At 38.0% G+C, this 26,514-nt stretch overlaps 1 protein-coding gene across 6 annotated transcripts in view; it reads right to left on the minus strand.

Annotated features, from left to right (window-relative positions):
* Positions 1-24,630, minus strand: part of CLEC2B (C-type lectin domain family 2 member B) — a 27,528-nt gene extending 2,898 nt beyond the window's left edge. For 2 of the 6 annotated variants that reach the window (XM_047867845.1, XM_047867846.1), the window contains exons 1-5: positions 24,390-24,630; positions 17,360-17,458; positions 14,252-14,415; positions 9,678-9,781; positions 8,058-8,198 (exon numbers count right to left, since the gene is read on the minus strand). In XM_047867845.1, coding sequence (XP_047723801.1) covers positions 8,090-8,198; positions 9,678-9,781; positions 14,252-14,415; positions 17,360-17,438 — 456 coding nt within the window. In that variant the 5' untranslated portion in view covers positions 17,439-17,458; positions 24,390-24,630 and the 3' untranslated portion in view covers positions 8,058-8,089. Of the gene's footprint in view, positions 1-5,542; positions 5,929-6,655; positions 6,929-7,412; positions 8,199-9,677; positions 9,782-14,251; positions 14,416-17,359; positions 17,459-21,970; positions 22,180-24,389 lie in introns of those variants that run through there. The other 4 variants (XM_047867844.1, XM_047867843.1, XM_047867842.1 and 1 more) reach the window with 4 other exon arrangements.
* Between the last annotated feature and the right edge of the window lie 1,884 nt (positions 24,631-26,514).

Consider the following 26,514-nt stretch of genomic DNA (forward strand, 5'->3'; position numbering starts at 1 on the left):
GGTGGAAATTCTGACTAAAACATTAAATATGGTTTTTTTGCTTCAGATTTTATACAATTTTAATCTAAATTACAAACTGATAAGATTACAGGTACAGAGCAAAAACACTTTCCTGTTTCGTGAACCTCTTAAGAATTACTTGCCGGAATGATACATTTTATTATATTAAAAAGAATTTTTTAATGTTTTACTTATTTTTGAGAGAGACAGAGAGACAGTGTGAGCAGGGGAGGGGCAAAGAGTGAGAAGGAGACACAGAATTCGAAGCAGGCTCCAGGCTCGGAGCTGTCAGCACAGAACCCGACGCGGGGCTCAAACCCACAAACAGTGAGATAGTGGCCTGAGCCAAAGTCCCACCCCCAGCTGACTGAACCACCCAGGTGAATTGCAAGTACATTGGATACTTTCGTATATATTTTCTACACACAAAAAATTTCCTACTTAATCACAAATTAAATGATCAAAATTCACACACCTCTAACATTGACCCAGCACTACCATCTAATTCTTGGACTCGCTTTAAGGTTTGCCAATTGTTTAAAAAAAAAAATGTCCTTTAGAGTAAAATATCTAGCTCAGAATCATTTTCTGCATATAGTTTGTATGTCTCTTTAGTCTCCTTCCATCTAGAAGAGTTCTTTGGACATCCTTATTATTCACAACCTTGATGTTTCTGGATACTATAGCAGGTTCTTCTCTTTTTAAAAAAATTTTTAATGTTTATTTATTTTTTAGAGACAGAGACAGAGCGCAAGTGGGGGAGGGGCAGAGAGAGAGACACACACAGAATCTGAAGAAGGCTCCAGGCTCTGAGCTGTCAGCACAGAGCTTTGGCGCGGGGCTCGACCCACGAACTGTGAGATCATGACCTGAGCCGAAGTCAAAGGCTTAACCCACTGAGCCACCCAGGCGCCCCTCTAGCTAGTCTGCAAAATGCTATTTAATTTGAATTTGTCTGATTATTCCTCGTGGTAGATTCAAATTTTGACTCGTTGGCAGAAACAGTGAGAAGTTCTCACTGCATCCTTTCAGAGTTATTTGTTCCCTTGTTGATGCTATTCACTTTGTGCACCCAGTTAATGTGATGTCTACTGGACTTCATGTAAAGTGACTCTTCTCCCTTTGTAACTGGTTAATATTTTGTGGAGAGTGACAAAGATGGCCTTAACATTCCCTTCAGCTTCACCAAACTTGACTTTGAGACAAGTTTGGCTCTTCCTATCTATGAGCCCCTGACCGCCCCATTTTTAGACCATTTACTTCAAAAAAAACTTGTAGTTGGAAATATTTCTCGGCTCTTTTGAAATGTAAATCTTTAAAAAATCTTTCCAAGGTTTCACAACCCAGAAATGTCTTTCTTAGGGAAGGGAGAGTCAGTCCTCTGAAGTGTAATCATCAAGAAAGAAATCTTGCCATTTGCAACAATGTGGGTGGGACCGGAGGTAATTATGCTAAGCGAAATAAGCCAGTCAGAGAAGGACAGATATCATATGATTTCACTCATATGTGGAATTTGAGAAAGTTGACAGATGAACATAGGGGAAGGGAAGGAAACATAAGGTAAACACAGGGAGGAAAGCCATAAGACACAAATACAGAGAACACATTGTGGGTTGATGGGGTGGGGTGGGGGGTGGGTTAAATGGGTGATGGGTATTAAGGAGGGTACTTGTGGGGATGAGCACTGAGTATCCTATGTAAGTGATGAATCACTAGGTTCTGATGTGGAAAACAAAGGCGGAAGGCAATGGCAGATAAAATTAAATTTCCTTATAGCCTGCAGCCCACTGATGATAACTTGAGGCTGGCAGAGTAAAACATTTCTCCAGGAACTCCCTACTGTCTTAATGTGAATGTTTTGCTGGAGAGGAAAACAACCTTAGCTTGACAATAGCTAGGCCTCTAAGGATCCTGGGAGTCTTCTTTAACATATGAAAATCTCCCTGGAAACTTCCCCTGGACTTTACTTCCCCCAGCCCCATAGTATATAACCAGTCTCTCCTCATGGTCCAGGGACAGCTCTTCCTCCCCATGGGTTCTGTGCTTTAATAAAATCATCTTTTGTGTGTGTGTGTGTGTGTGTGTGTGCCAGAAATGTCTCAAGAATTCTTTCTTGGAGTTGGCTCTGGATTCCCCCCCACCATTCCAAAACCCCATCAGGTTCTACTCCTGGAGCCGAGACTACACTGAATGTTAACTAACTGGAGAATCAAATAAGTAAGTAAGTCGATCAATCAATCAATCAATAAAATAGAAAATAAAATAAAATACAACAAAAACAAAAAAAGAAAAGTAGCACCTCTATTTCTTAGATTCTGTGGGAAGGTAGGAGGCTGACTTCAGGGGGCACCTACCTCCAAATTTTAAAACTATCGCCTATCACGAAAACCTGAAAAGGTTTAGTTTCCATCTGGGTACAGCTGTTTAGCAGACGCACATGGTGTAGGACCCCTCCTTCACCCCAGCTCTGCAAAAACCCTGTGCGAAATAAGCCCGCTGACCCAATCAAAGGCGAGACGCAGAAACTCTAACACAAAGAAACAAGGATTTTTAATCGACGTTCTCCCAAGAGCGTGTCTGATGGAAAGGCACACTAGGGGGCAGTCATAGCGGACAATTTATCTCCTAGGGAGCAGTCCCGCCCCCGGTTCCTCATTGGCTGAGTACTACAGAGGTTACAGCCTTACTGGAAGTTGCCCGTGCCCATGTAAGGCAAAAGTTGTCTGATTGGAACAGATGTACATTCTTAGAGGCAACACAGAGACTTCAGTTCTTTAGCACTTGCTGGTTGCAAAGCCTGGGAAAATAGGTTGTAAACTTACTAAGCAGCACAGGTTTTATTTCGTCTTTCTGAAATGAATCATCTCCCTTATTCCTCACAATCCTACTCTTTTTCTCAGTGGATTTTAGCTCAGGTTGAGTTCTGGCCTATCTCCCTGATGGCAATAACCCTGAATAAAGTCTTTTCCAGTGTTGATATTGTTGAGTGCAATCGTTGCTTTGGCGGGAAGGAGGTGCTTTTAGATTTTGTAAGTGCCCCATTCCTCATAAGAATTTCAATCTGTTCATTTTTGTATTTGTTTCTTGGTGGACTCTCATTTTCATGTTTTGTTCAATTTGTATTCTCTATCTTGGGGGTATTTCTTTGTCCAGACCTAGTCATAAAAGTTAGCTTTGAGGTGACATTTGTATCCTTGATCACCATGATCCTTTTCTGGTTTGCAGTGTTGTTTGTTTTATGGTAATAACATCAACAGAATACCAGTAACCGTTCTTTTCCCCATGTTTGAACTGACCCTTATGTTCTAGTCTGATTCATAAACACTAATAAAATAATTAACCAAATAAAATGATATATTTTTTCTTTGTTCAAACAATTTCCTTTTCTTTGTACCTTTTAAAATGTTACTTTATTTTCTGAGCCCTCATCTACAACTTGAGCTCTATGTGCAAGAGTTTTTCCCTATTTGGATTCCTATCCTATCCCTATTATTTAAAGCAATGCCCGATACACAGTAGATGCTCAATAAATATTGGTTGGATAACAATTGATAGGTACTGTGGAGAAAAGTTGCATGTCACTTATGAGGATATAACTTAGGGGGATCTGATGTTGTCCCTTAATTTAGCTAAAACATCTTTAAATGTGTGACAAATGAACTGAGATCTAAGTGAGTAGAAATGGGTAGAAGAAGAGGGAAGCTTCCATGAAGTCCCAGATAAAACAACAATAGGAAAAAAAAAACCCTTTTGGATTTATAAGCATGTTATGCTTTTTAAAAATGCAAAGGTAGTGTTACTGGACCCAAGAAAGGATAAACGGGATGTGAAATATGATGGAAAATAAGAGGTGTCTTATATGTCACACATTTTCACTTTCATGTCAACAGCAATTGGAAGCCAATAAAAAGCTTGAGTTAGCAGAATAACCAGGTCAGTTTCAAGATTTAGTACCATTACCCCGGCTACCATATGGGAAAAGGAAAATGAAGAAGTGTTCCAGTTATGCATTAATTTAGGTGACTGTTGGGCAACAGATGATGGGCTGGTATTAAAGCTTTGGAGATGCAGTGAATTGCAATATAAACATTAATAGGATTTATTGTGAACAGTAAAAATTTAACTTTCTTGAAAGAGAGGTGTACTATTTTTTTTTTTTAATTTTTTTTTTCGACGTTTATTTATTTTTCGGACAGAGAGAGACAGAGCATGAACGGGGGAGGGGCAGAGAGAGAGGGAGACACAGAATCGGAAACAGGCTCCAGCCTCTGAGCCATCAGCCCAGAGCCTGACGCGGGGCTCGAACTCACGGACCGCGAGATCGTGACCTGGCTGAAGTCGGACGCTTAACCGACTGCGCCACCCAGGCGCCCCGAGAGGTGTACTATTTTAAATTGTGCTTAGGTTTTGAGAATGTACTTCTTTCATTTACTCCTTCAACCATCACTTTACTTCAAGAATTTTCATCTCAGATTCACACCTTCTTCCCCCAGCAATACACACCCAGCAAACAGTTCTGCTCGTGGGTTACCTGCCGAGTATTTCTATTTATTCCTACTAAATTGACTACAAATGGTAGATGAGGAACAAAGCCAATGTTAAGGGTAAAACCAGGTTTCTGTTTTTATACACTTAGTTGGATGGTGTTTACATTTAGAGGACTGAGGAGAGCTATATTTTGAGGGAAAGATGATAAATTATAGACATATTCAGAGGCAAACCATAAGAGACTCTTAATGGAGAACAAACTGAGGGCTAATGGAGGGAGGTGTGTGGGGAATGGGCTACGTGATGGGTATTAAGGAAGGCACTTGTTGTGATGAGCACTGGGTGTTGTAGGTAGAGCGACGAATCACTAAATTCTGCTCCTGAAACCAATACTACACTAAATGTTAACTAACTAGAATTTAAATAAAAGGTTGAGGAAAAGAGATACAATTCAGATGTTAAAATGGAGTCCACGGTTAGATAATATGGAACTCAAAGGAAGTATCACTGTTGAATATGTAAATTTAGGATCCCTTAGAGTAGATGTTGATCCCTAATGTATAAAGGATCCCTCCTCCCAGGGAGGAGTAGGAAGAGAGAAGATGAAAGGCCTAAAACTATAGGAAGACTAACAAATCTGGCAGAGACAGAAATTGAAAAGAGCAGAGAAATCAGGGGAACATGATGTCACAAAAATTCTTGGAAGACAGTATTTAAAGAAGGAATGAATAGAAAAGAAATGTTACATTCTGCTTGAGGTGACTTGTGAGATGTTAACTGAAGCAGTTTCACTGGGTATGGAAATACAGATTGGCATGATTTGATGAGAACCGCTTTTGCAGAATGGTAGATAAAACCAAATGTGACCAGGCTGAGATGCTGGGAGGACATATTTTCTTTAATTTAAAGAAGTCTCCTGAAACAAGGAAGGGACACCCTAGCTTAGGTGTATATCTGAGAAAGATGGAACATAGAAATGGAGATAAGCTGATCTTGATAATACAAAATATCAGATTGCTGGGCTGCCGTAACAAAGTGCCACAAATTGCGGGGCTTAAAACAAGAGAATTTTATTGTCTTACAGATGGGGAGACTAAAAGTCCAAGATCAAGGTGTCTACAGGGTCCATGCTCTCCCAGACTGCTCTAGAGGAGAATCCTCTCTTGCCACTTGTGGCTTCTCTTGGTAGCTGGTAATCCTTGGCATTCCTTGTGTTATAGATATATCACTTCAGTCACATGGCCACTTTTTCTCCATGTGTCTTCACATAATCTTCCTTTTGTGAGTGTTCATCACTAAATCCAAATTTTCACTTCTTATAAGGACACCAGTCTTAGAGAGATCTGGGCCCATACTAATGATTTCATTTTGTATTACATTTTTCATGACTCTATTTATAAATGAGGTCACATTCTGAGATGCTGAAGGTTAGGACTTCCACTTGGTGGTGTAATTAAAGCCATAAGAGAGAGGAAGTAAAATTTTATTAAAACTACACATGACTAAAGTTTATAAATATTACTACTACCATATGGAATAGAATTCACTGTTTTTCATATTAAATATGTATAAATAAATATTAAATAACCGCACAAAATTATGATCTACAGCTGAAAAGAACTTGTGTGATTATTGACTGATAAATATTTGATCTTGTAAAGTCTGACAGATTCTGGGAATTTTGGGGTGGGTGGGGGAGAGCTTCCATTTAAGCAAACAATTTGATTAAAATGTGTTACAGAATTCACGAGCCCACGAAAGGTATTATGACTTATCTATAAATCTTCAAAACAGGGGATAGAGGAGATTGATTATGCATTTGCTTATTGTCCAGTGAGTCTGGACGCAGGTTTGTAATAGTGTCCACACATCACTTCTTCCCGTCCAGGTCCAAGGACCATCTCTGCCTTCTTTATTGCTAAGTGTGTCTTTCCTGGCTAGTTTCGCTCCTCATGAGAAAAAGTTAGCAATGCTATTATTATTCACACTATCATGGCTCTTAAAAATGTGCTTTCAAACACATTTTTTTAAAAATTTTTTTTCTTTCAACGTTTATTTATTTTTGGGACAGAGAGAGACAGAGCATGAACGGGGGAGGGGCAGAGAGAGAGGGAGACACAGAATCGGAAACAGGCTCCAGGCTCTGAGCCATCAGCCCAGAGCCTGACGTGGGGCTTGAACTCCCGGACCGCGAGATCGTGACCTGGCTGAAGTCGGACGCTTAACCGACTGCGCCACCCAGGCGCCCCTCAAACACATTTTTAAACAAACAAACAAAAAATTGAAACAACGTGCATATGCTTGAGTTTTCACATGTCTAGCACCGTCTACTTCATTCTGATTACATCATCATGCCATATTCTTCATAAATATTCTTTTCCAGTGATTCTCTCAAAGGTTGGCACTGTGGTGCATTGACGATCACAAATGTGAATCTAATCTAAGATATGCATAAAATCTGGTCAATAATGTTTTAGATGTATTAAGTTTGTCATTTGCAATTTTATACCGTAAAGGTAAAGCAACAATCTTCCAATCATGTCTTTGTTGATTTGTTGAAACCTTGATCCCTGCTTATCCAGAGAAAATTTTAGGGCAATCGCATTCATGAATTTAGATATGAGATATTAAAAAATAAATATCAGAATAAATCAATTTAGAATAAATACCATATAGCATTATGACTGATTTAAATTTTATCTAGGAATACAGAGTAGTTATTTAATATTAGAGAACTAGTGTCATTAACCACGTTGCAAGATTAAGGAAGAACATCAAAATAAATGCAGGAAACAAAAAACAGGAGAAAATTCAAAGTCCCTTTCTATAAAAACTTTTTTTTTTTTTTTTTAGGAAACAGGAAGAGAAAAGATCTGCCTTCACTTAAAAAAGTGCATTAAAAAAACACTGAGATAAAACACTGGTAATGTTGAAATGTTAGAAGCATTTTCTTTAACATGTGAAACACATCAAAAATGTTCACTGTCAATATTGTCCTGGAAGTCCTACACATTTTAATTAGACAAGAATTAAGTAACAGTTATAAGATAAGAAAAAATAAAAGTGCTGTCTTACAATATTTAAAAGAATCCACCAATTGTTAAAAATTGGACGTTTTCAGAATGTATGTTGAACAGAAGAATAGCCAAAAGAGTTACATTTCCATATATAAAGTAACTATTTTAAAAAGTAATAAAATCATACAATTGCAATAACATAAACATCAGATACATTCAATATGGGCACATATAATAAATAACATTCACGACTCATTAGAAAAATTACAGATCACTCAAGAAGACCAACACAATACAAAACATATAAATAAATAGAAAAATAATACCATAAATACACACAACACTTCTCAAATTGACCTAGAGATCCTGTGAAATTACAAGATTCTTCTAAAATGTTACAGAAAAGCAAAGGTACAGGCCATGTGAAGAGTAGAAAAATAAGTTGAAGGAAATTATTTTAACAACTATCAAGATGTATTATCAGGCTAAAGCAGTAGAGTGTTGAAAATTAACTTATACAGGAGAGAAAACCAGCTACAAAGATCATTGTACCTGTATTGTAATTCCACTATAGAAACCTGAATTTAGTGCATTTGCATCCTGCAAATCCATTTTCTGTCTGTGTAGCATCTCGCTGTTGCCGCACCATCGTTATCGAGGTAAGCACACTTTTCATTTCCTCTCACCGGAAACCTACGATAAAGGGGTTAAACACTATGTGTTAAAAATTCCTGTGACTTGGGGGCCCTTGGGTGGCTCAGTCTGTTGAGTGTCCAACTCTTGCTTTCGGCTCAGGTCATGATCCCAGGGTCGTGGGATCAAGCCCTGCATCTGGCTCTGCACTGAGCATAGAGTCTGCTTAAGATTCTCTCTCTCGGGGCACCTGGGTGGCTCAGTCGGTTAAGCGTCTGACTTCCATTCAGGTCATGATCTTGCAGTTCATGGATTCGAGCCCATGTTGGGCCCTGTGCTGACAGCTTGGAGCCTGGAGCCTGCTTTGGATTCTGTGTTCCAACCCCCCCTCCAACCTCTTGCCCCCCCCCCACTCCCTGCTTCTCCCCCACCTGCTCTCTCTCTCTCTCTCTCTCTCTCTCTCTCTTTCAAAATAAATATTGGGAAAAAAAAGATTCTCTCTCTTCCCCCCCCCATCTTCTCCCCCACTTGTGCTCTCTCTAAAATATAAATAAAAACAGTTTTCCTAAAAACTCCTATGATTTCTTCTTGCCCAATGACCCCTTTTTAAAAAATATCTGTCCAGAGTCCTAAAAAAATGTGGTGTGGCACAGACTTCTCTTGCTAAGGGGAAGATATCTGTACCAAATTGGACCATAACAGTCTCTCTTCTAAGAGTTTATACCTGTTAAACTGCCATTAACACAGTTCTATGATCAGTGGACCTATCAGTTTATATAAGCCAATAGTCCTTAAGCCAGGGGGATCTTGCCTTCTGTTCCCCAAACACACAGACACAAGTGACACTTGGCAGCATCTGGAGACACTTTGGGTTGTCACAATAGAGGTTGGGGAGGAATTGCCTAATAAGTAGAAGCCAGAGACACTGCTCATATCCTCAAATGCACAGGACAGTATCCCCTCCCTGCAACAAAGAATTATTCAGTCCAAAATGTCCGTTGTGTTGCTGTTGGGAAATTCGAACATAAACTAAGTGGCTAAGTAGCTGGCAGTCACCGTGTGAGTTGTTACGCTAAGGTCACGTGTGCAGTAAATTTAGGTCTTTAGATCCAGCTTTCTATATTGCAAAATGGAAGATGTGAAGCCCAAATAAATTCAAGTTAAAATGAACAGTAAGTTGACCTTGAACTGTAAGAGATATCAGCAAACAGGGAGCATGAAGTTTGAAGAATAGGTACAATTTGGAGAAGATAGGTTAAAATCAGGCAAAAGATTTTTGGCTTTTTCTTGGTCTGTGTTTATGAATCTCAAAATTCATATTTTCAAAATAACCAGCTAAGACCTTTCCTCTTAGATCCTGATTTCCAACCTCCCTTATTGACTCTTTGAACTGATCTCAATACATGATACAATTTTCCCAATCCCATTTTTCCAACACATACCGAACTCTTGGGTTTTAGAGAAATATAGCTAATGCTGAGGCTCTACAGAGGGTTGTGCTATCTAAATTTAAATAATTCCCCAAAGAAAGAAACTCACCATATTTTAGACATGGTTCCATTTACCCATTGTAGTGTTTGATTTTCTGTTATCTCCAGCCCAATCCAGTGATCAGCAGTGCATTTGTATCGCTTAAGAAAATCCTTTAGAGACAAAATAAATTGTATATATTTTTTTAGTTTTTAGTACAAACTATTGTGCTCCTCTTGCTTTGCAGTTTATGGGGAGCAAGACAACAGATGTCACCAAAAAATAGCTATGGGATTTTGAAAAATGTATTTTACCCTCTGACCCTTAGGTTTCTTATCTGCAAACAAAGATGTGAGATAAATTTTCTTAAGATCCTTTTTTGATTCCAAATTTATAAATATTCAACATGGAAATCTATTCCTCCAGGATTTAAAACTTTTAAACTTCTGGAAAGCCAGAGTTTGCAAGTGATTTCTCACACAGCCTTTCTTTAAAAAAAAAAAAAAATATATATATATATATATATATATATATTTAAATTCAAGTTAGTTAACATACAGTGTAGTATTAGTTTCAGGGGTAGAACCCAGTGATTCATTACCTACATACAATACCCAGTGCTCATCTGAAGTGCCCTTCTTAATGCCCATCACCTGTTTTACCCATCCCCCTGACTCCCCACCCCCATCAACCCTCCGTTTGTTATTTGCATTTAAGAGTCTCTTAGGGTTTACCTCCATGTTTTTATCTTATTTTTCCTTTCCTTATAAGGAAGATGTTGCACAGCCTTTCTAATCATCAGATATTTATTATAATGTTTTCCCACTTCCCAGTAATTACTAACACATTCATTCTAAAGTTATATCTTACTTCATATTCTCTCCCAAAATGATCACATGTGCGTATGTGCACACACACACACACACACATACACACACACACCCTTCGTATAGCCAATTCCTTCAGCCTTTAATTCTCAATTTTTTTTCTGCCAAAAATTTCTATTTTTTTAAATTTAATGTTTATTTATTTTTGAGAGGGGGGGGCAAGAGGAGAGAGAGAGGGAGACACAGAATCTGAAGCAAGCTTCAGGCTCTGAGCTGTCAGCACAGAACCCGATGTGGGGCTTGAACTCACAAACTGTGAGATCATGACCTGAGTTGAAGTTGGACACTTAACTGACTGAGCCACCCAGGTGCCCCCAAAATTTCTATTTCTGATGAGATCATTCAGTAAGAAAATATAATTTTACCCTATTTCTCCTTTTCTCCTTATTCAATGTTGAAATTTCTTGCTACCTTGGAGCATTTTTACCATAGAATTATATATAGAAGGTTATTGAATCTATCATGCCACTAAATATCTGGGAAACCATAACCTTGACATTGTATCACTCCATGTTTCAATTCTATGATAAATATAAGGGATATGGTCCACAACACTGTGGTCCATTCCCATCTATAACAGTGACACTAATAATCTTTGCATTTTAATATACCATTTTCTGCAGCATTTCATAAATTTATTTGAAAAAAAATTTCTCATTGAGCTAAGCTTTGGGTTTATAAAAGAACCAGATTAATCAAACACTGCCCCTGGATTCATAGGGTTTCATTTATGTTGAAGAAATTTATGTAAATATAGAGTTAGAAAATATTTTCCTGGCTAAAGAGAAGATTATGGCTATAACAAAAACAAAGTGAAATTTTATTTTACAAGAAAGAAGTATTTGAATCCTTGTGGGGCACTTGCATATAGGATGTGATCTAAGAGGTGTATCTGGATGAGTTTCGGTAGTTGTGGTCTTAGTGACAGGGAACAACAGGGAGGTGAGTGTCCTAAAACCTATCCATGAAAAATGTTAATTATTATTTGCTCACTAAAGGAATACCAATGTGGCCTCTTGTTAAAGATGCAAGACAACTCTACATTAGTGGAAATAAATATGAGCAATATTTCATGAAACAAGCTTCATCTCATTTTAACTAAAGAAAACATTTTGTAATTTAAGTAAGCATATATAATATTCTAATTAAGCTGTTTTAAATAAACAGTCCTTTAAAATTCTTCCATAGATTATTTTTATCACTCCTTCGCAGATTGCTTTACCTCATTTTGTTGGTCACTTAAATTTTGCCCAGATCGTGTAGTACACGGTGGGCATCTATGACCTTCAAAATGTACCAGGAAATTGTAGGATCAAAGTCTCTTTTCTTGATCCAAAAAGTGCAATGATTCTTATCAGATATGCTTAATGACTTCTCTTAAGTTCAAACCTAATATTTTGGTATGCTTTTGACCCATGATATTCACTATTTTTTTTTTAGTCTGTGCTGACAAGATTCCTGGGAGTGAAGATTCTAGAAATATTTTGCCTGATATTTCTTTGTCCCTCAAAACTTTTACGAGCACTCGTCATTTTTCCACCTTGCTGCTGATTTAGACATTTTTTCCCCAGGAGGAACTGTAAAGGGAAACTTAAGAATTTCCCAGAACATTCGTTGCAAAAGTCTTGCAAAATTCGCCAGTGAAACTACTGACTAAGGATGCTCTTCCTATTAATTTAAGTCGGCATCTAACTTGTTGATTTGCTGTGTCTGCTCTTAACGTGCCTAGTTTGTTGGGGTTTTTTATTCAGATTTCTCTACCTTTTGTTGCAAACAAAAGTTGAGTGTCTTCCCATTGATCTGTAAATTGCCCCGATCTGGTTTGCACCCGTTTGAATTTGAACCAGTCTCAGGTAGAGGGCAGAAATATATTTTGTTCCCCACAGAAGTAAGAAAATTCTCTTTTTAACAATTTTAAATGCCGTGCTGTGCTGTTTTACATTGTAAACCCTTTTTAATTGTGCATTATTCAAGTTATATTTCTTCTTATATTGACCCTTAATTTTTTTTTTTTAATTTGAGGATAGTTGGTATCCATTGTTACATAGTTTCAGGAGTACAACGTAGTGACTCAATAAGTTTATACATTATGCGATACTCATGACAAGTGTAGCTATCGTCTGTCACCATACAAGGTTATTACAATATCATTGGCTATATTTCCTATGCTGTGCCTCCTCCTATTCCCGTGACTTATTCATGCCGTAGCTGGAAGTCTGGATCTCCCAGTCTCCTTCACCCATTTTGCCCAGCCCCCCCATCCTCCTCCCCTCTGGCAACCATCAGTTTGTTCTCATATTTCTGGGTCTGCTTCTGCTTTTTTGTTTATTCATTTATTTATTTTTTTAAATGTTTATTTATTTTGAGAGAGAGTCAGCATGAACATGGGAGAGGCAGAGAGACAGGGAGAGAGAGAATCCCAAACAGGCTCCATGCCATTAGTGCAGAGCCTCATGGGGGGCTCGATCCCACGAACTGTGAGATCATGACCTGAGTTGAGATCAAGAGTCAGATGCTTAACTGACTGAACCACCCAGGCGCCCCCCCCCCATTTTTTTTTTTTTTAGATTCCACACATGAGTGAAATCATATCTTGACCATTCACTTTTTTTTTTTAAGTTTATTCATTTATTTTGAGAGAGAGTGAGGAAGAACAGGGGAGGGGCAGAGAGAGAGGGAGAGAGAGAAGCTCAAGCAGGCTCCACACTGACAGTGCAGACGAGTCCTTGGGGCTCGAACTCACCAACTGCGAGATCATGACCTGAGCCAAAATCAAGAGTCTGATACTTGACCCACTGAGCCACCCAGGCGCCCCTTGACCCCTTGGCTTTTAAAAAGACTAAACAGGAGTAAAAGCATTTGCTTATTGCATACATGATTCAGGGAAAGAGTGGATTTCACAAGTGCAGAAGTATGTAGTTTTGCAATCCTTTATTAAAATTCTTGGAGATTTCTTTCCCTCCTGGGATTTTTGCCATGTAAATCAGTATTTATTAAACAAAGATCCATAAAGCTTTTAATTTGTACCTGCCTTTGTGGTATAGCAAATGCAACAATTTCAGATAAAACACAGTGTGTGTTCACTGGAAGCCCGTGCTTCAATCTAAGAAAACTTTCCATCACATCTGCTGGTTGTGAGCGCTCCAACGAGAGCTGCTAAGGGATCTCAGAGACAGACAGCAAAGCAAGACTGAGAAGTCAGAGGAAGGTTCCTCAAAGGGGGTAGCCTGGAGAATCCCATCCTTCGTGAAACAATTATGTCTTTGTGGAGTGTTGGCTTTTAAAAGGATCCCAGGGGCATCTGGGTGGGTCAGTTGGTGAAGTGTCGACTCTTGGTTTCAGCTCAGGTCATCATCTCCCGGTTCATGGGTTTGAGCCCCATGTCGGGCTCTGAGGTTGAAGCCTGCTTGGGATTCTCTCTCTCTCTCCCTCTCTTTCTGTCCTTACCCTGCTCGTGCACTCTCTCTCTCTTTTTCTCAATAAATAAATAACTTAAAAACAATAAAAGGATTCCAAATTTTGTGAAGTTATTCTATTTATACTCCTTAAAATATAAACATAGCTGTCAACTCTATTGCTTGATGTTAAGTCTTAACCCTATTCAAACCGAACATCAGCAGGTTTTCCAACTTTAGCTCACATGGCATGTTCTAAACATCTTCTTCGTAGACGGGCATGTGTGAAAAAAATTTACATTATTGTATCATGTGAATGCCCCTTCTTACGAAATTTTGTAAGAATGGTGCGTTAAATTACCATTTCTTTTGTCGTGTCAATGATAGTTAGGTCTGCACCTCGAGTGATACAGTCATGTCTACTTGAATTCCAATCCCCTTCTTCTTTAGAGAAATAATAGCATTTTTTTTGGAAGCCAATCCAATCATCTGGGCAGAAATGATGAGTACGCGGATATTGTGTAGCTGGAAATGAGACAGACACATATATCAAAGACCAGATGAAACACTATGCCACCGTATTTTGAGATCAATTAGGGAAGGCAAGGTCATGAGGTTAAAGGTCACGATCACGACCAGAATTGCACATCTATCACACAACAAGGTGAAAAACAAATGTCACGTTAGTTGAAAAGATAGCAGTTCAGGAGTTGACAGGATGCTGATATTCCTTTCAACTCCTACCCCAGTAATGCATCAGCCTTCACGGGGCTACTAGTGTGAGTTTATCTGTGTTAAGTCACCTTTACCGTCTTGGGGCAAGTGAAATATAATGAAATCCTAGCATTATCTGGGGTAATAAAAGTACTCATTTATATTAGACTGTTATAATGGAGGACACATGTTTTAACCTCTAAGGAAGCAATGAAAATAATAAAACAGAATACAAAATTAACACTATGTGTGTTGACTGCTTATTGTCAACTAGGTATCGCCATCACTCTATGGCTCTGAGTTAACCATTGAAAAGACTCTACGTGAGATTTTGAAGGCGGAAGTAGGGCAGAGCCATTATTCTCAGAGACATAGGGCATAGGAACGTGCCAAGCCTTTTTTATTTTTTTGTAGTACTTTTTGCTTTGTTTTATTATTTTTTTTAAATATGAAATTTATTGTCAAGTTGGTTTCCATTCAACACCCAGTGCTCATCCCAACGGGTCATCCCGAGCTTTTTAATGAGTTTGCCTTTGGTACTCTTGACAGCTAGATGTATTTTTAGACTTTCCCCAAATCTCTAGGTTCTCCAAACACATTAATGCTTTAAGCCAAAGTCATCAGTAACTATTCCTCCTCCAGCTACACAGCTTTCCAGATCATCCCTCCCCGGCTCCTTCCACAGCCGTGTTATCCCTAATTCCCATATTAAAGCCCTGTTCTAGCATTTTCCGAGACTATTTTCTTGAAAGCACCCAGACTGAATCAGTTTTTGGTACCAAAAATGGGTCTAAAGGAACAAAACCTTAAGGATGAGTATTAATTGTCCATGTGATTCTCTTTAGAGGCATGGATTCAAACACCAGTTGTAAATGGGATGCTGGTGATATATGAAGGTAAAACAATTAAATTATCACCTACAGTCACCTGATGCCAAGCACCTATAGAAGGGGAAAGCTTTAACGCCTTTTTCTTTTTTTCTTAAATTTTAATTCCAGTTAGTTAACATACATTCGCTTCAGGTGTACAATATAGTAATTGAATACTTCCATACATCCCCCTGTGCTCATCATGATAAGTGCACTCCTTAATCCTTACCACCTATTTAACCCATCCCCCACCTCCCTCCCCTCTGATCACCATCAGTTTATTCTCTTTAATTGTCTATTGCTTGGTTTATCTCTGTCTCTGTCTCTCTCTCTCTCTCTCTCTCTCTCTCACCCCCATTTCTTTCCTTTTTTTTGTTTTGTTTCTTAAACACAAGATCATGACCTGAGGTGAAGTCAGACGCTTAACTGACTGAGCTAACCAGGCGTCCCAAGAAAATAAATTTTTAGATTAAAATTGTCTAAAAATTAAGAACTTCCATTCATTGGAAGACATCATACAGAAAATAAACTTAAGCTTCATAGTTAAAGAATATTTTTAGTGTACTTACAATATTTACATAGTAGAAGACATTTACAAAATATTTTTATCTACTATACTAAATAACACTATGAATCAAACAAAAACCAAGGAGGTAACTCAACAAAAATATGGAGCAAGTATCTGAATATACCCATCACAAAATACTGTGGCTAAGTGAGCAATAAATATGACAAGGAGTTTAACAGTATTGGTCATCAGGAAAATGTCGATTAAAGTCACAATAAAGTATCAACACACACTTATCAGAATGCCAAAAATGGGTAAAATTGGGAACAAAGTGTTGACCAGTATGTTAAAAAAAAAACTGGCATTCTCTTAGGCTTTGGGCTGGACTATCTACTATCTATGGAAATATTTGCTAAAACTGACCTATGCATATTCCATGGCTTAATAATTCTTCTCATAAGTATATCCCACACAATATCCACTAGTCCCTAAAAGACTAAATGTGTAAAGATGTTCAAAGCAGCATCATTTGCAGTAGTCAAAATGTGGCCCAACCTGAATGTCCGTCAAAATAGAGTGATTGATATAGAGCATGAAATACTCTATAGCAAGGATCTGAAAAGTACAACCTGAAGCCAAAATCAGAGATGAAAAGGTTTTTACATTTTAAAATAGTCAACAGTAAAAAATAATAGAAAAATCAAAGCAATTAAAAGAGGGATAATATTTTGTGACATGTGAAAATTATATGATATTCAAATTTCCGTGTCTAATTTCAGTGAAACACAGACAAGCTCAATTGTCTGTGCATCATGGGCAATGTTTTCATACCACAAATGCAGAATGGAGAACTTGCAATACCGATTGTATGGCTAACAAAACCAAATTTATTTACTCTCTGGTTCTTTGCATGAACATTTTTCCAACCCCATTCAATGAGTCAATGAACTTTTGCTACATGTTATATCACGAAAAAATCCTACAAACATGATGTGGAACAAAGGAAACAAGATGCAGAGAATACGTAAAAATTGCATGATCTTATTCATAGAAAAATGCTTAAATGGGCAAAACCAACTTATGCAACAGAAATCAAGATAGTGATTGCCATTGGTATGGGAATGTTGGATGGAATGTGAGATTATTCGGGTGAACGATTTCGTCTTCATCATTTTTGTGTCTCCCAATGCTTTATGTAGGTCATGTAATTCATAACAATCGGTTCATTGATACTCCTTACGGATCATGAATAATGGGAAAAGAGTGAGAATAATGAGAAAAGATCATGAATGAGGCAGAAAAGAAAATGATCGTTCAGTAGGAAGCCCTACGAGAGAAAAAAATAAGTAAAGACATAAAAAAAATGTAATTTACTCACCCATTAAACTAATTAGAAGAAGAAGAAGAAGGTTGGTGCTGGATAATATTGTCACTAAAACGCACTTTAAACGAGTCATCTTATACTTGTCCTTAACACCTGAAAAAAGTTGTATTTAGAGACAGGTAAAAGAAATACGAAATTTGTATTCATAATCATAACTAACAAACTTCTTTAGGCAATTTATTCTGATATTTCACAAGATGACACAAACATACTCTTTCTGCGTGTTATGTAGAAAACAACAACAACCTTGGTTTTTTTTTGAAATGTCTTACGATCGTTACATTCAATCCACGTGTTACCATGCCGTGGATTTTACTGCTATAGTCCAAGGAATCAAATAGGTAGAATTGTTTAGGGTAGAATTTCTTTAGGCCTGGAGCTGCCCCCAGGGCCTTCAGTATCTTTCTTCTATGGTGCAATATCAGCACATCCTAACAGTCCTTAAATATTTCTAAGAAATTCTACTTTCTAACTAATGACAACTTTGCTTTAAAGGATAGATAGTATGTCATACATGAAAGTTCATGAAGATTTGGAATTGAGCTTTCTGCTACAGACAAGCAAAGGGAACTTGGACAAGACAGGTTTTTTTGTTTTGTTTTGTTTTGTTTTGTTTTGGTCTGATAGTTCCTCCGCTGCAAAGTCAGGAGAACAGAATAAATATTCAGTGAAGAATTGTTTTTCTTTTATGAGTGCCCATTTGGGGAAACATGGCATATAGGTTTTTTGAAATAAAACACTTGTATCTTGTATTATTTTGTATGATTAGAAAGTATCCGCCCTTATTGTAAAGTTTTATTAAATTCTAAAAATTACAGGAGTTACTTTAATAGACGGGCATACTTATGGAGGGCGTTTATCGTTCCTATCTTTTCCACCTAGTGAAGAACTGTTCTGTTGTTGAATGAACTGTTTTTCCTTTGTGGATGAGTGAAAGATACTACATTTAAAGCACATATCAATTTATACTATGTGGAGATAACCAGCATCATCTTTTGGGTTAACATCCTTCTATCCATAGTTTCACATGTACAACATCTCCCACAAGCACACAATTTTAAACGAGTGCCATCATCATGTACCCACTGTTTTATATTCTAATGTTTTCGGTTAACAATTGGTTCTTCTCATGTGTGGTTGACCATTAAGAATGGCCCCCCCAGTGAATCGTGTCCCCCTGTGCCCCCCATCACTTTGCCACATTTTGCTGCTCCTGTCATCAAAAGATATACAGTGTTTCCCAACCCTTGAATATGAATTGCCTAATGCTTTGTTTTAACCAAGACGGTGGTAGAAGAGAACTGAAACTTCAGAGTCCAGGGCTTACGGGACTTCAGAATTTCTACTTTCACTGTTCTGGAGTCCAGCATAACAGAGGGGACAGGAGACATTCCTACTGAATGTACCCATATTCCTAAACCATAGAACCACAGGCAATACAAGGATTGTCTTAAACCACGAAAATTTGGGGGTGGTTGTTCATTCAGAGCAATGGCTAAATTTATACGTAAGTAAAAGAATAATTTGACATTATAATTTTATTTATTTATTTTATGGGATTTTTTAAAGGTTTACTTGTTTTTGAGAGAGGGAGACAGCACAGGCAGGGGAGGGGCAGAGAGAGAGGGAGACAGAATCCCAAGCAGGCTCCAGGCTCTGAGCTGTCAGCACAGAGCCCAACACGGGGCTCGAACTCGAAAACCGGAGATCGAGGTCTGGGCTGAAGTTAGACACTTAACTGAGCCACCCAGGTGCCCCTTTTAACAGCATAATTTTAATGGCTGATAATACTTTCATGTAGTTATGCTGTTGAAAAAAATAAAAGTCTTCTGATGGGTATTTAGGCTGCCCCACCCTTTTCAGTTTTATCCAGAACTAGCATGAGCATAGTTTAAATATCTCACATACTTGTCTAATTACCTTATGAAAAAAAATTCAACAATAAGCAAATTGGCGTATATCAATTAGATGCTCTTCCACAAGTACTGCAGTAATCTACACCCTCATGAGTAACATATGAAGATATTGACACTCATAGAAATTCATAATAAAGTATTTTTTTTAAGTACCGTGAGGAGGGAGAGGGACTGCAACAAAGAGAAAACTAGCATTGTTTCTGAGCCACCAAAGTGTTATTATTTCAACTCTGTGAGAAAGATAATGGGGAATCATGTCTAACTTCGTGGATTTCTGCCAAATTTCTGAAAAGTCTGGTCGTTAGCTGTGCATTTCTTCTGAGCATCCGCAATTTCAAAAGCTCTGCAGTCAGCAAGGGCTGTAGTATCTGCAATGCATCACTTTTGAACCAGCATTGTGTTTGTTTTTTTGTTCGTTCTTTGCCAAATATTTAGTAATCGCCTACGATGTGCTAGTTTCCATAAATTTAATAGTCCACACGAGACATGCACAATCTCTGCCCTCCTAGAATTTATATTTGGTGAAACAGACCCAGTAAACTGATGAAACTGAATTTAAAAGTTGCAAGTTGCAACAAGCGTGGGAAGGCAATAAACGGGATGCTCTGATCGATAAAAGGGAAAAATGACAGGGAAAGGTAGCCAGGAGCGCCATTCTGTGGAAATGACATTAACACCTGGACAGAGAACATGAGCAGCGGCCATTTATGTGAAATAAACCAGAAATCGCCTTTTAAGCAAAGAGACCAGCAAATGCCAGGGCCTTGAATCAGGAAAACTTGAAAAGAATGTGGCAAAGTAACACGTGTGATAGAGCCCGAAGTAGCAGAGATTGCAACTAGGTAGAGGGAAAATGATGCTCAGCTTTGAAACCCCTGCGAAAGAGCTTGAGTTTCTTCAAAGTGTAACAGGAAGCCACTGAATTGTTTTAGGTAGGTGTTTGGCGTTGTCACCTTTATGTTTTTAAAGTTTCCTATGACTCGTGAGCCGAGAGACTATTTTGGGAGCTATAACTCCGACAAGTCAAGTTAGGGTGATCTCTTAAACAGGGGTGGCAGCTGTGGAGATAGAAGCAAAAATAGAACCCTTGGAGGCCACTGGTATCCTTGATCGAGTGGTTTCAGAGTCATACAGACGAATGTTAGACTGCTGGAAGTAAGGAAGTGAAATCAGCAGGTGGATTCCAAAAACTTGTGCTGTGGGAATTAGAGGAAGCGAAGGTAGGTAGTCAGAATGAGATGAGCGGTTATTGTAGATTTAAAAAAAAAAAAAAGATGCACCACTTAAAGTTTCCATGCATTTGGGGATGGTTAACATGGAAGGGATAGGTTGTCAACGCAGGCAGGAGGGAGAGGGAATAATTAAATTAAAAAGAAGAATTCTCAGGGTGCCTGGGTAGCTCGGCCGGTTAAGCGTCTGACTTCGGCTCAGGTCATGATCCCACCATTCATGGGTCAGGGGTCTCAGCTGACAGCTCAGAGCCTGAAGCCTGCTTCAGGGTCTGTGTCTCCCTCTCTCTCCGCCTCTCCCCCACTCACACTGTCTCTCTGTCTCTCAAAAATAAACAAATAAACATAAAAAAAAATTCTCGCAGAGGGCAGAGGGGTTGTGGTCTGAAGTACAAATGGAGAGATTTCTAGGTAAGAGAAATGACCCTACATCCAGTGCGGCAAAAGTCCAAAAGGGAAGAAACAAAACGCACATCTGTCTTTTCAACCTTTTGATGCCGTAGTTCAGAACTTGAGTCCACGTTCTTTCTAATGGGGTTGTGATCACCTTGCAAGTGCTACCTCATGAATTTCCCTGTTTCCCTACTAGTTTTCTTTAAGTGTCAGGTGTCAAGAAAAGAAGTCGTTTTCTCCTTTTTCTCTGTCATCAACTAAGTCAACACGTCACCATGCCATTCTGTTTGTCTGGGAATTGGCAGAGTGGACGAAAGAGCCTCAGGTTCAAAATCTTGATCAAAGGTTTCTGGCGTATAAATTTATTTTCTTACCTATTGTGGGCCTATTATCTCCTCATCCATTAAGTGACACTATCTTTCTTTCTGGCTTTAATTAAAGAATATATATGTTGATATGTTTTCAGAAGTTCAGGCTTATCGTAGTAAGTAACTAAATGAAAGCTTGTGGTATTTTTTTTTCTCATGTTATAGCTCTCCCATCTTTCCATATTTTATTTATCTTGTGGTGTGTGTGAAGACTATTTACCTCAATATTAAGTGGAATTTTTATTTAAAAAAAAATTTTTTTTTAACGTTTATTTATTTTTGAGAGAGAGAGAGACACAGCATGAACAGGGGAGGGGCAGAGAGAGAGGGAGACACAGAATCGGAAACAGGCTCCAGGCTCTGAGCTGTCAGCACAGAGCCCAACGCGGGGCTCGAACTCAGGGACCGTGAGATCGTGACCTGAGCTGAAGTCGGAGGCTTAACTGACCAAGCCACCCAGGCGCCCCTAAGTGGAATTTTTAAAACGTAATTTATTATTTTAAGTGGGTAGCCAGGCTCTTTGGAATCCTTACCTCCAGAATGATTGCCGGAAAAAACGCGAACCTGCTTGAAATCAATGACCCTTCATAAAAAAAAAAAAAAATCTAGCTTTTTAAGTGGCTGAATCCAAGAATCATGGAGGAGTTTTAAAAAGAGGAAATGCCTCTGAAGCCAACACAAAGAAAGAAGGGCACGTACCTCCTGATACTATTAGAAATGCTAATTTGCATTATGACACAAGAGTCCTTTCCAGGGCAGAGTTGGTAGACGATGTAACTTTGTGGTGCATGTGACAACGTCAGATCTCGTGGGCAGACCATATCAGCGTCAATAAAGATGTCGGCGCCATGAATGTGGCAAAGAAACAGTGTGGCTTTTGTTTTAGGCGCAGCACAGAATTAGCAGGGCTAAAATCAAAAGGCTAATCACTGTTGGGATATATCTGGTCACAAATAATCAGAGAAAAGGAGTGACTCAAGAGTCTTGATGTTTCTATGTTGCCTAAAAGCTGGGAAACTTCACATAACCCTGGAAGTACCTCCCTCCCCCCTCCCCCCCCCCCAACTTTCTCAATACCACCAATTGGCAAAGATTAAATGTCCTGCCAGCTCATCGGGATGGAGACTTGGAGTGGCATTTCGTTTGATGTAAGGCACTAATGAATTGGACATTTATTGCACTTCTGAACCTGCAGGTACACATTTAAACATGCTACCTGTTTGTTCTCTAATTAATCTATCCATTTCCTGAGCCCTAAAATCTAATTTTCTAACGTTCAATTTAAATAGCTTTCATTTTATAAGTTCCTTCTCTCTCAAATTATCCAAAAAACAAACAAACAAAAAACCCCTGAAAATGTTTCCTTCCTGCTATGAATTTAGTATTGAGAGATGAATTTCAAAGAAATTGCTCAGCCCTCATAATCTGTGCAACAAAGGAATGTAAGAAACAGATAACATCCCAGGGTAACTCGGCAAAAACCTATTTAATGAATAAATGTAACTAAAATAGTTTTACACTCATCCCTATTGTAATCTAAACAGCTAAGGATTCCAATTACTTTCCCCATAGAAAAGTTTCATGGACTCAAGTAGTTAGTTTCAGTTTCTGAGCCTGATCTTCAAGCTGTCTTCCGCAGCACATATACTAAAATCATCTCTAATTTTCTCCAAGGAGAGATAAGAGGAAAGATCTAGGGTGACCAATAAATTTAAAACCAAATAAAATTCCCTTGTCCCTAGTTGACAGCTATAGAAAAAATCACAAATTACCAACAAGTGGAACGAATAAAATAAAAGAAAAATGAAAAAATAAAATATTTAAAAATAAATTGTCTCACGCACTAAATTTAACAAGGGCGTTTTGAAGTTCAAATTATGCATCTATATAGGTTAAATATAATATATATAATATTATGTAGTAAATTACAGAATATACATAATATTTCGTACATATACATAATACATAAAATATACGTAATATATAATATACATAATGTATAAATTATATATATTTATATACATATACATAATATACATAATATATAAAATTTATTTATACATAAAATGTGTAAATTCACACTGTTTGAGATGTAAGATAGAAATTAACACTGATTGGATGAGTGGCTAGAAAGCTTTCTGTAAAACTTTTGGTTCCGATATTTTCATGTGATCAGCTAATATTTGATCCCATTGTCCCCAACCCTCTTTGATCTAACCTTAGACAAAATGATTACATTGTCAAAAAAAGAGGAATAAAGTATTTGCGCATTCTACTATGAACTGCAGCACTTTAGATTTCTGCATAAACTAGTAGGCTGGAAGAAATTAAATGGCAAGTGTTCAAAACCCACCATCATCTCGAAACCATCCATTGTTGTATTTACTGCATTTTCGTTTCATTGCCTCTATTCTTCACCTTTTTTATGACCCCTGTTGAAATAACTTTGAAAGCTTTTTCTGCTAGATTTAGACTTCAGATCTTACATATTCCAAACTTGCTATTTAGTGCATCCAAAGCTCCCAAGTGGTTTTCTAGTTCTCGTTTTTTTTAGGTACATTTTCTTTTCTTATCTTGTGTAAGGTTGCCAGAGACATCTTCAAGGATGTCCGAGCACTAGCAATTGTTTCAATGAGAGCGGGAGAGGAGGCTACTTTCTGCTCTTAAGCACCCCCAGAGTCCAATTTATCTTGACTCCACTCACTGTTAAAACAGGAGAAAAATTGGCCAGACTTTTCCTATTGTGTCTGCATTCTGCATGTTGAATGTGGACATGGATCAGATTTAACATTTTCTCCAGTAGTGGTTTTATTAAATACTCAGTAAAAATGAAATGAAATCTTGAACAGGTTTAAGCTGTGGTTAATCCCTCGCCACTATCAGTTCAGATAAGATAAGTCGATCTCCCTTTAAGAAGTCAAAACAGTCCATGGCAAATCTGAATTTTGTCATCACAATTTTCATTTTATGGAGACGTTAGCCCAAAAAAGGATTTTTCTGCCTTGATGGGGAAAAAAAGCAACAAAATCCACTTCATGCCTTTGAAGGCTTTGTTTAACACTGCATGTCAGAATTTTCATAAATAACCTTCGTTCTGAACAATTGTGAATGTCCTTACCTTGTTTCTTTTCGTCAGTTCCTTGATTGCTGCCAGCAGTCTGGGTAACTACAGGGAGCTTTGTGTCATCCCGTCCAAAGCCTGTCTTCAAAGTTTTAAATTTAGTGTCAAAATGTTATTATTTGTTTATTTATTTTCTTTTTATAGCAGCTTCACACTACGGTGACTCTACTTTGGAAAAACAAAATGAAAGTTAACAGCGCATCTATGATTGAGTCAAACTGCTGTCTTCTCCCCACAATATCTTCCTGTAAAATGAAAAAAAAAAAAAAACCAACCCATTACTAGAGAAGGAGGAAGTTAACTAAACCGTAAAGAAGTAACAAACTCATAGATTCTGACTTTCTCAACAGGGGAGCCCCATCGAAACATTCGAACAAAAAAATATTCCAGAAGCTATTTTTCAATTGTTTCAAGAGCAGCACCTAACTAGCATCCTTCCAGGGCCACGGGAGATAAGAATATTAATTGATTAAAAGGCATGATTTAAGTCATTCTGTCTCGATGATCCTGTGTTTAGAAAGACTGTCTTAAAGGTGATGAAATTAAAGATAAGAAAGCTGTGTTTTAAATGGGTTACTGAAACGAGAACAAAAACTGTTTTCTCTCTCAGTGGCAATCATAGTCACAGGCACACCTACACCACCCCCCCCCACACACACAAACATACACACACTGAACAAAAGAAAAAGAGGAAAATAAAGTTAAAAGGCGCTCAGAACGTTATCATCAAAATTGAAGATGGTAATGCTATTATGCTAGTATTAGGGTAGCAGGAAACAGTTTCCTTCTCAAAACTGTCCTCAGCAGAAAATTTTCAAATGATTTCATATTCTCTTTCAGTAAATACGTTAACAAACTACAGAGAAATAGCTGACTTCCTACAAGCTGTTTCAGGATTAACACCACGTTCGTTCTGACAGGCACACTGTGAAGGGAAAAGGGATTGAGAACAGAGTGGAAGAAATGAAAAGGGGAAAAAAATGTGAAGAGAATAATCCTGTTTAACACAGCATTAAACTCTTCTGGATGGGCTTAAATATATAGCTCTGGTCCTGTCTATCAGCTCTCAAAACAAAATTATGCAAGATGAAATGCAGGTAACAAAAGGGTTCCTTCCATTTTGGGACAGAAAGAAGACTGAAAGTTTGGGGAGAATTGAACGTATTCTATCTTGTCACCAAAATATTCTACCCTTAGGACTATTAGAAATACATATAGAAGAGAATATAGGGACTGCACTATGATGGCTGGTGAAATTTAGGTTTTGTTCCTGAAGAGCGACAGTCAAGATATAAAATTTGACTCAAAATATAAAATATTTCCAACACCGTAAAATGTTTGCTGATGTACCTTTGCGGTTCGTCCCAAGAACGAGGCAGCCACTAACCTACTATCAACAGAGATGAGTTTTGCTGGTTTTAGAATATTCTGTAAACAGAATCACACAGTGTGCACTTTTGTGAGTCTCATAACTTTTGCACAGTATAATGTTTTTGCGTTTTATCAATATTATGGCAGACCAGCCGTTCATTCCTTTTCATTGTTGAGGAGAATTTCATTGTGTGAATATATAATAATTTGCTTATCCATTACTCCATATGGCTATTTCCACATTTTGACTATCATAAATAAAAGCAGCATAAATATTTCTGTTAGTCTTTTTGTGGACATTTATTTTCTAATCTTTCAAGGAAATACCTTAAAAAATTTTGTTAATGTTAATTTATTTATTTTGAGAGAGAGGGGGTGGAGGGGCAAAGAGAGAGGGAGAGACAGAGAGGAAGAGAGAGAATCCCAAGCAGGTTCTGTGCTGTCAGGCCAGAGCCCAATGTGGGGCTTGAACTCACAAAACCGTGAGATCATGATCCCAGGCAAGATCAGGAGTCAGATGCTTAACTGACTGAGCCACCCAGGTGCCCCTCAAGGAAATACCTTGCAGTGGAATTCCTAGGTCATATAGAAAATTTATTTGTATCTCTCCCTCTTTTTTTGTGATAAGAACACTCAACATGTCATCTGGGAGATGATGGATATGTCTATTTCCTTGATTGTGGTAATGGTATCATGGGTGTTTCCATAGGTCCAAACGCATCAAATTGTACACATTAAATACGTGTAGTTT

The sequence above is a fragment of the Prionailurus viverrinus genome, chromosome B4 (assembly GCF_022837055.1).
Source record: "Prionailurus viverrinus isolate Anna chromosome B4, UM_Priviv_1.0, whole genome shotgun sequence".
NCBI lineage: Eukaryota > Metazoa > Chordata > Mammalia > Carnivora > Felidae > Prionailurus > Prionailurus viverrinus.